Source organism: Arachis duranensis, chromosome 6 (assembly GCF_000817695.3).
Source record: "Arachis duranensis cultivar V14167 chromosome 6, aradu.V14167.gnm2.J7QH, whole genome shotgun sequence".
Taxonomy (NCBI): Eukaryota; Viridiplantae; Streptophyta; class Magnoliopsida; order Fabales; family Fabaceae; genus Arachis; species Arachis duranensis.
The window spans coordinates 77,661,811-77,672,353 of NC_029777.3; the positions used below are offsets into that span (position 1 = coordinate 77,661,811).

General features: G+C 38.8%; 1 protein-coding gene and 1 non-coding gene across 2 annotated transcripts; one reads left to right on the top strand and one right to left on the bottom strand.

Annotated features, from left to right (window-relative positions):
• Positions 1–83: 83 nt before the first annotated feature.
• On the bottom strand, positions 84–728 carry LOC107494148 (uncharacterized). Its single transcript, XM_016115177.1, has one exon. It carries the CDS (start codon positions 726–728, stop codon positions 84–86), a length of 645 nt encoding a protein of 214 aa, XP_015970663.1.
• A 1,084-nt stretch (positions 729–1,812) lies between these two features.
• LOC127740317 (small nucleolar RNA R71) lies at positions 1,813–1,921 on the top strand. Its single transcript, XR_008000996.1, has one exon. It is a non-coding gene; the product is annotated as a small nucleolar RNA R71 (small nucleolar RNA).
• The last annotated feature ends 8,622 nt before the right edge of the window (positions 1,922–10,543 follow it).

Below are 10,543 nucleotides of genomic sequence, written 5' to 3' on the forward strand. Positions count from 1 at the left end.
GTTCTAGAGACAGGATCCGATTCATAGTATGTGGAATAACTAGACTTCTAGTGAAGACAGCTCGCATGCCAAGTGAGAAGTCTTCATTTGGGATCTTTTTGTTTTGCCAGCCCTTGGGGTATTTTTTTCTTAGTGCCTCCTTCCTCAGTGGTTGATGATGAATGTCCAACACCAAACTTAGGTTTGATATCTGGGGGCTCTGTAAGGCTCTGCGCTGAGAGAAAAGACTGAAACACTAAGTGTTGCACAATAGTACCTCCTTTATCCAAGAGAGAGTGAGGGTTGGGAATCTTAAATAGGATATGATCCTCCCATAGCCTCAAAATCAGCTCTCTTTTCTCCACATCAATCAAGGCCTTCATAGTAGCTAGGAAGGGCCTTCCAAAGATGATGGAGTTGTCTCTGTCCTTTCTAGTGTCAAGTATCACAAAGTTTGCAGGGAGGTAAATGTCTTCAAGCTTTACAAGGACATTCTCAAGCAGTTCATATGCCCGTTTCAAGGACTTATCTTCCATCTCCAGTGAGATCTTGGTAGGGAGCACCTCTTGGATTCCCAGCTTCCTTATCACAAAGAGAGGCATAAGATTGATGCTTGATCTTAGGTCACACAGTGTTTTCTCAAATGTGATGGTCCCTATAGTACAGGGAATCAGGAAGCTTCCGGGACCTGGCATCTTCAGAGGTAGCTTCCTTTGCATAAGGGTGTTGCATTTCTTGGTCAGCACCATAGTTTCATCCTTCTTCAGGGCCGTCTTTTCAGAAATCACACTTTTTAAATAGGCCATATAGGGGGTTTCTTTTCGAACACCTTTGCAAAAGAGATATTGACTTGCAGCTTCTTGAGGACTGCCAAAAATTGAGCAAGTTGCTCATCCTCAGGCACCTTTGGTACGTCTAGAGAGGGTTTGTCTTCAGGCTCCTTAATCTTCATGGGGGCGTGTGTGAGTACACTCCCAATCTCCTCCTGAGCCTTGTTCTCCTTCAGTTCCTCAACAACATTTTTCTCCTTGGGTTCGGCCTCAGCTCCCATAGTGAGGGCTTTGTACTCTTCCTTTGGATTCACCTCAATGTTGCTTGGAAGAGTGTTGGAGGGTTCCTCAGGTAGCCTTTTGCTCAACTGACCGATTTGTATCTCCAAATTTCGAATGAAAGACCTAGTCTCGGCCATGAAACTATGAGTGCTCTTGGAGAGGTTAGAGACTATTATAGCCAGGTCAGAGAGGCTCTGTATAGGCGTCTCCATTTGCTGCTGAGAGAGTTGGAACTGTTTGGTATTGAACTTGTTTTGATTGATTCCACCCTAATTACTATTGAAGCCTTGTTGATGCCTCTGCTAATCTCTCCACCTAAAGTTAGGGTGATTTCTCCATCCCTGATTAAAAGTATTTGAAAAGGGACCATTATCGGAATTTCAGGAGAAATTTACTATGTAGTTCACTTCCTCTATGGTGGTCCAAGCACTGTCACCAATGTCTCCTTCATAGGATGCCTCTTGAGAGTTGACAGTGGAGACCTGCATCCCATTTAGGTGCTGAGAGATCATGTTGATTTTCTGGGACATAAGCTTATTTTGAGCCAAAATGGCGTCTAGAGTGTCCACCTCCATGACTCCTCTCTTCTGAGTAGTCCCAGTGTTCACAGGATTTCTCTTAGAAGTGTACATGTATTGGTTATTTGCAACTATCTCAATGAGCTCCTGCCTTTCCTCAGGTGTCTTTTTCATGTGGAGTGAACCACCGGCAGAATGGTCCAGTGGCATCTTGGACATCTCGAAGAGGCCATCATAAAAGATCCCCAACATGGTCCACTCTGAAATCATGTCAAGAGGGCATATTCTGATCAACTGCTTGTACCTCTTCCAGGCTTCATAGATGGATTCTCCCTCTTTCTGTTTGAAGGTCTGGACTTCCACCCTAAGCTTACTCAGCTTCTGAGGTGGAAAGAATTTGGTCAGAAATTCATTGACCACCTTCTCCTATGTATCTAGGCTCTCCTTAGGTTGAGAATCTAGCCATAGCCTTGCTTTATCCCTTACAACAAAAGAAAAGAGCATGAGCATGTAAACCTCAGGGTTCACTAATAAACTCCAATTTTGTGGTTTATCTTGTGTTTAATTTAGGGGATTTTATCAACTTATCTCACATTTATTTAATGAAATAGCATGGTTTTGTAACTCTCCCTGAATTTGTGCTTAAGTGTAAAACATGTTTTTTAGGCCCTTAAATTGGTAATTTTAATTCACTTTAATTCCATTCGATGATCTGATATGTTTGTTGAGTGATTTCAGTTTCATAAGGTAAGTATTGGATGGAAGAAGTGAAGAGAAAAGCATGCAAAGTGGATAATTCATGAAAAAATGAGCATTTGGAGAATTGAGGGCCACGCGCACGCGTCACTCACGCGTACGCATGAGTTGAAGATTTGCATGCCACACGCACGCGTGAGGAGGAAATTGGCCATCGATGCGCACGCGTGATGAACAACATGTGACTCACTTAAAGTGAGTTCGCTGGGGGCAATTTCTGAGCTTTTCAGGCCCAAATCCAACTTGTTTCTGAGGCTATTTCATGCAGAAATCAAGCTTGGGCAAAGGGGGAGCAATTAGTTTTAAGTTAGCATCATGTAGGTTAGTTTCTAGAGAGAGAAACTCTCTCTTTTCTCTAGAATTAGGGTTCTTAGGGTTATTTACATCTTAGATCTAGGATTTAAGTCTTGTTTTCATTTTGTTTCCTTTATGATTTCTTGTTCTTATATCTTTGTTCTTCTTAGTTTTCTTGTTAATTTCTCCTTTTAGCCACTTTTATGTTTATGAGCACCGTTGTTGGATTTGGTTTTCATTTACATTTGATGTTTCTTTTATGTTCTTATGGTTAATTGCTTTGTTTATTGTTGATTCCTTGCATTGGATAGTTGTAGATTTACATTTCTTGTAATTTTACCATGCTTTCCTTTTATGCCTTTCAAGTGTTTGACAAAATGCTTGGTTGAATGTTAGAGTAGCTTTTTGAGCATTCTTGGATAAGAAAGAGGAATTAGGCAATCTTGAGTCATGAATACCTAACTCATGTTGGTGATCTAGAGTTGTTAGCTAATATTGTTTCCATTGACACTAATCTTTTGCTAATTCAATTAGTAAATTGATTAGGACTTTTGGATTGAGATTAGCTAGTGTTATTTGACTTTCTCTCATGTGAAGATAATATTATACCTTATTCCACGTTGGAGATGACGAAATAGGATAAATTCTTGTTAATTATTGTTATTAGTGACTAGGATAGAAAGCCTATATTCTTAATTTTTGCGATGAATGTCTCTCTTTATTAATTACTTTCTTTACTTTTCTTGTCATTTATTTTCCCGCCACTTTTATAAATCAAACCCTATTTGTTCCTTCATAGCCAATAATTGACCACTTCATTGCAATTCCTTATGAGATGATACGAAATTTGAATACTTCGGTTACTTTTCATTGGGATTTGTACTTGTGACAACCAAAATCATTTTAAAATTTTATTTAAGGACCAACTATTGGTTTGGACTATGTTCACAATGAAATTAATTGGTGAAATTCCGAACCGGTATAAATCTTCTTATCAAAATTTTGGCGCCGTTGTCGGGGAGTTGCAATGGTGTTATGTTATTGGCTATTGTATACATGTGAATATGTTTGCCTTTTGCTTCCTTGTTAGTTGTTGCTAGTTGTAGGATTTTTCTTTCTTTGTTTCTTGTTAACTTTCGTTTTTGTTTTCTCTTGTCACCATGAATTCTCATCTCTTTGGCTATGAGTTTGGTTCCAATTATGTTGTAGGAAATGAAAGCTTCAATGAGAAACCACATTATGGGAATGGACATCAAATTAGGCAGGAGCTCCATGCTTATGGTCAAACTTCATGACAACACCTTCCTCCAATCTCTCATGGCTACAATCCACCCCATGGCGTACCCAATTATGAACCAATCCCTCAATATTGTTATCAACCTCACTCACAAGCCTTATACCACCATTCACCCCCATATGACCTTAACCCATATCCACCATATCAACCACCATATGAACCATACCTAGAGCCACCATCATTCCAATACCAACACTCCCATGAACCACAAATTCAATATACACCACCTCAAGATTTTCACCCATATGAACCACCTTCTGACTATAATAACTTTCCCTCAAACAATGAATCCTCTCTTCCCACACCACCTCCAATAGATGAAGGTCTCCATGCCCTCATGCTAAAACAAAGAGATCTTAGATCTTATATCCTAAGGCAACAAGAGGAGACGAAAAAGGAGTTCAAGGAGCTAGAAGCTAAGATTGCTATCGTGATGGAAACCATTAGCAACATGGTCTCATCCCACCCAAGCTTACGCAATCAACACACTCCCATTGTTGAATATGGAGAAGTAATCAATGAGCTTAGTGAGGGAGTGAATTTGGAGCTTCAAGGTGAAGAAGACGAGTTAAAGTAAGAAGTGCAACAAGAGGAGGAGGTAGAGATTATTGAACAAGAGAAAGTAGTGGTTGAAGATTTAGGAAATGTTGAGTGCAAGGAGGAATCTCAAGTTGAAGAGCCTTCTTCCATAAAGTGCAAAGTTGATGTCAAGGAGGATAGTGCATAACCTCTAAGGCACAATGTGATTGAAGAATTGGAAAAAGTGGGGCAAGCACCAAGTTCCCCTATCTATGATGATTCCGCATCAACATATGATCTTTTTGAGCTTGATGATTTCTTTTCCATTGGGCTTGGAATGGATGATGAGGTGGATTTTACTAAACCTCCTATTTATGACTTGAGTGATGGGGAAGAGCTATAAGAAATTGGTGAAGAAGAAGGTGAACTTAAGGAAACTTGGCAAGAGGTAGAGCTTGAAGAACCTTGCCAAGTGGTGGAAGCCTCTAGAAGAGGATGGACGGGAGTGGAACATGCTTTATCAAGACCGTTGGAAATCCTTCTACCTAAGTTGTCATCTAATCCTTCATTTGAGTGGCTAAAACTTCTAACTATTAGCTTTATTATCCCACTTGAATATGGTATTATTGAGATGGATGGCCAACTTAGGGCGCTTTGTGGAATGAAGCAAAAGAGGAGGATGTTTAGTGGTTAGCGTTGTAAAGCTAGGCTCATTATGGTTGGAAGTTCAAAATTTAGGAGCACAGATTGGTGTGATTCTCAATTGAATGGGTTTAGGAGAATAGTTTGGTGCCTTAGTGAGAATTCGGCTTTTCTACCACCCGGAGGGAATCAACATGACCAACTTGAAGACGGGTGTCAAAACAAAGTATGTGATCCCGATTTACAAGAGGAGGATCAACTTTGGGAGCTCATGGTTTGTGAAGAACTCCATCAAAGCTTGGAGATATTAATTTGGAATGATGGAGCTTATTGGAAGTCCAAGCATTGGTGGATGTTAAAGGATGAATTCAAGCACAAGCCACCTTGATGAAGCGCTCTCCATAAGTCCAACTTAAGGACAATAAACAAAAGTGCTAGGTGGGAGGCACCCCACCATGGTAACATCTTTCCGTTTTTCTCTTTTGTAAATATTGGTAAATTTGGTTTAATTTCATGTTTTGTTTGGTTAGTTTAGTTTAATTGGGAGTCAAGTATGTTAAATAAGGTTTTATGGTGTTTTGGTAGCTGTTTGGAGGATTGGAATGCTAAGCTTGGTGCAAGAACTTGAAAATTTTTGAAAAAAAGAGCACCATGCCATGCGTACGCATCACCCACGCGTATGCCTGACCCCAAGCTTTTCAACCATCCATGCGTACGGCTCGCCCATGCGTACGCCTCGCCCACGCATACGCGTGGATCCAAAATTTTCACCTCCCATACAAATTCCAGAGAGTTGTGCAAGTTTTGGGCGGAATTCTGCCTTTAGCACAAATTCACCCACGTGTACGTGTCACTCCACGCGTACGCATCGCTTCTCTGATTTGTGATGAGCGGATAATTTATACGCTTTTTGCCATTGTTTTTAGGTAGTTTTTAGTATGTTTTAGTTATTTTTAGTATATTTTTATTATTTTTTAAGCAAAAATTATATTTTTGGACTTTAATATGAGTTTGTGTATTTTTCTATAATTTCAGGTATTTTCTGGCTGAAATTGAGGGACCTGAGCAAAAATCAGATTCAGAGGCTGAAAAAGGACTGCGGATGCTGTTGGATTCTGACCCTCCTGCACTGGAAGTGAATTTTATTGAGCTACAGAAGCCTAATTGATGCGCTCTCAATTGCGTTGGAAAGTAGACATCTTGGGCTTTCCAGAAATGTATAATAGTCTATACTTTGCCCGGGATTTGATGGCCTAAACTGGCGTATAAACGCCCACCAGAGACCCTTTTCTGGTGTAAAACGCCAGAACTGGCACCAGAACTAGAGTTAAACGCCCAAACTGGCATCCAAGCTGGTGTTTAACTCCAAGAATAGCCTATGCACGTGAAAGATTCAAAGCTTAGCCCAAACACACACCAAGTGGTCCCCGGAAGTGGATTTCTGCACTATATGCACTTAGTTACTTATTTTTTGTAATCCCTAGTAACTAATTTAGAATAAATAGCACTTTTGACTATTGTATTTCATCTTTTTTTGATCATCTTTTGATCTTTTGATCACTTGAGGGAGGCTGGCCATTCGGTCATGCCTAGACCTTTCTTTCTTATGTATTTTCTAACGGTGGAGTTTCTACACCTCATAGATTAAGGTGCGGAGCTCTGCTGTTCTTCATGAATTAATGCAAGTATTATTGTTTTTTTTTCAATTCACACCTACTTCTTCTCCATGATATATTCTCGTACTTAATTCAGTTAAGTCAGAATGAAGGGGTGACCCGTGACAATCACCTACTATCTTCGTTACTCGCTTAGCCAAGATCCGCGTGCCTGACAACCACAAGTGGTCTACATGAAGTTTAACGTAGTCATTGGACAACAACCATAGTATAATCTCTGGGTCTCTGATCCACGGATTTGACTCGCCTCTCCTGACAACATAGCATTCGAATCCGTGAGATTAGAACCTTCGTGGTATAGGCTAGAACCAATTGGCAGCATTCCTGAGATCCGGAAAGTCTAAACCTTGTCTGTGGTATTCCGAGTAGGATCGGGGATGGGGTGACTGTGACAAGCTTTAAACTCGCGAATATTGGGCGCAGTGACAGTGTGCAAAAGGATCGAGAGATCCTATTCTGACACAAGTGAGAACTGACAGATGATTAGCTGTGCGAAAACCGTTCCTGGACCATTTTCACTGAGATGACGGATGGTAACCATTGACAATGATGATCCACCAACATACAAATTGCCATGGAAGGGAGCACTGAAGAACTGAAGATTGATGGTTTAGAAGTTATAATAAATTCTCATTGCAAGTATAGTTTCTAAACCAAGCAATCAACCTTTCTTACAAACGTTTGGTTGTCACGAGTAACAAACCCAATAAAATTTATAAATCGAAGTATTCAAACCTCGGGTCGTCTTCTCAAGGAATTACAGGGAAGTGTGTTTTACTATTGGTTAATGAAAACAGAGTGTTTGGGTTTTAAAAAGGTTTTAAACAAGAGAAATGGATTGCAGAAATTAATAAATTAATAATGAAGAAATCTCTTGGCAAGGTATGAAAACTGGAAGTCCTATCCTAGTTATCCTTATCAATAGTGATGAGAATTATACTGTTGCTCCCACTAAGTCAACCTCTAACTATGAAGGTCAGTTAAGTGGACAAATTAATTTAATACCTAAAGTCCTAGTCAACTCCTTAAGGAAAGACTAGAGTTATAGGAATATAAATTAATCAGCAAGAATAATAATTATCACTCACGATGAGTTTGATAACTCAAGAGTTACCAATTAATCAACCAAAGCCAAAAGGAAAAAATCTAAATTAATTATTTAAATAGGAGAAAGACAATCATGAGTCTGAAATGCCTCACATTATATTTAAATAAAGACGTCAATTCTAACATGGACAAATTCATAACTCAAATTAAAAATACAAATAAAAAGAACATTGAACCTGTGATTTGAAGAAGATGAAAATATTTCAAAGTTCTAAAAATCCTAATCCTAGATCCTTAGAGAGAGGAGAGAGCCTCTCTCTCTCTATAAACTACATCTAAATTGTGAAAAATATCAGTTATTATCCTCCTCTATGAATGGATGGATTCACCCATTTATAATCCTTCAATCTGTGTTCTCTGGGCTTGGACCTGGGCCAAAAGGAGCCCAGAAATCGCTGAGGACGACTTCTGCAAATCCTGCAGATCGCACACGTCACGCGGTCGCGTCATCTGGAGTTTTGCTCTTCCACGCGGTCGCGTTAGTCATGTGTCCGCGTGGGTTGTGTTTCGCAAGCCACGCGTTCGCGTCGTCCATGCGCTCGCGTCGATTCTCTTTTGCGCGAACCCCGCGTTCGCGTCGTCCATGCAGACGTGTCACTGCCGGTTTCTCCAAAACTCCAATTTTGTGCTTTCCTTCCATTTTTGTATGTTTTCTTTTCATCCTTTAAGTCATTCCTGCCCTATAAAACCTAAAAGTACTCAACACACAAATCACGGCATCGAATGGTAATAAAGGATAATTAAATTTGATTAATTTAAAGCATAAGAAACATATTTTCTCACATGTCATATCATAAGGAAGGAATTGCAAAATCATGCAAATTCATATGAATAAGTAGGTGAAGGGTCGAATAAATCACTTATATTGAGCACAATATATATCGTAAAATATGGGTTTATCAACCTCCCCACACTTAAACAATAGCATGTCCTCATGCTAAATCCAAGATAAAGAGTAAGGTAAAGTGGTGGAATCTCATGCAATGCAATCTATTCTAGTGTATCTACCTAAATGAGTCATGCAAATCTAGTTATTATTCACTTGTATATAAAAACTTTCATGTAGTTAAATTAATTCACATTCTCAAGGAATTATATATGCATAGCCAATCTTTAGACAATGTTAAAGCACTTTTACAATTGAGATGGGTAAAAATATTTTCCAAACTTGCAAGACAATTAACAATTGAGGCAGAGATATATGGTGATGAGCTATTGAACCCTCACTAGATTTTGTATTTACTCTCTAGTCACTCAGTGTTTATTGGGTTAATCACTCTAATCTTCTTTTTATCCTTTCTTTCTATAACTTTGTTCTTCATCTAACCAATCAACAATTATAGAATACAGACATACAAAAATCATGATGTCTTTTCCAATGTTGTAATGGGGCCAAGGTAGAGGTAACGGTGTATGTATAAGGCTAAGTGAGCCAATAAGTGAATCCTTGATTAGTCTAAGATCTCACCTAACATATACATACTTTATACAAATCAAAGTTTCTTAACCTATTTGCCCAAATTTTCCCACTTTGTATTGCAAACTCAAGCATTAAATTTAACTTTGCCCCCATGTGCATTGATTTTTCTTATTTTGCGTTTGGGGAATTTTTTGTATCCCCTTATTGAAAATAATTTTTTTTTTCATATGCACATGGTGACTTTTAATTATTTTGATTTTACATGAGCATGCTTCCCAAATTTTTAAATAATTTATTCAATTTAAATTCTTGCTTTTTTTTCTATCATCCATGTTCCCATAAAATTCTCCACACTTAAATTATACACAATTTCTATCTTAAACTAACCAAGGATTCAACTTGGAATTTTTAATTTATTTTTCTGCTTAAGGCTAGTAATATGGTTTACAGAAAAAGAGGGGATTAACAAGCTCGAGGGTGCTAACTAGGGTGATGTAAAAGGTAGGCTAATTTGGGATAAGTGAGGAAAAATTCAAATGATGGCCTCAATCACTTCTTAGTATGTATCTATATTCTATAATCGGACATATAGAGTAAAACAAAGCAAGGAACATGGTGGACGAAATTGTTATCCTCAAAATTGGTCTCTTTGTACTTGTATGAAATTTAAATACTGGCTCTATCAAAAATACCCCAAAGAGATCATGGTATGATGAATTGGGATCTTAATAATCCCTGGTAATGGCACGTGTGATCACAACTCCGTTCAACTAACCAGCAAGTGCGCTGGGTCGTCCAAGTAATACCTTACGTGAGTAAGGGTCGATCCCACGGAGATTGTTGGTATGAAGCAAGCTATGGTCACCTTGTAAATCTCAGTTAGGCAGATTAAATGGTTTATGATAAGTTTGAAAATAAATAATAAACAGAAAATAAAATAGTAAATAGTTACTCATATAATTCCATGGTGGGAATTTCAGATAGGCATATGGAGATGCTGTGCTCCTCTCGAATCTCTACTTTCTTATTACATTCATCCAATCCTTCTTACTCCTTTCCATGGCAAGCTGTATGTAGGGATTTAATCCCAGAATCCTACTCGGAATACCACAGACAAGGTTAGCTTTTCCGGATTCCCGGAATCCTACTCGGAATACCACAGACAAGATTAGACTTTCCGGATTCCCATGAATGCCGCCATATATCTAGCTTATACCACGAAGATTCTATTGGGGAATCTAAGAGATATGCGCCCGGCCTAAGGTAGAACGGAAGTGGTTGTC

What these genes read in the sequence shown, in the direction of transcription:
- LOC107494148 (XM_016115177.1), bottom strand. Translation starts at nt 728, where the DNA reads ATGGTGCTGACCAAGAAATGCAACACCCTTATGCAAAGGAAGCTACCT.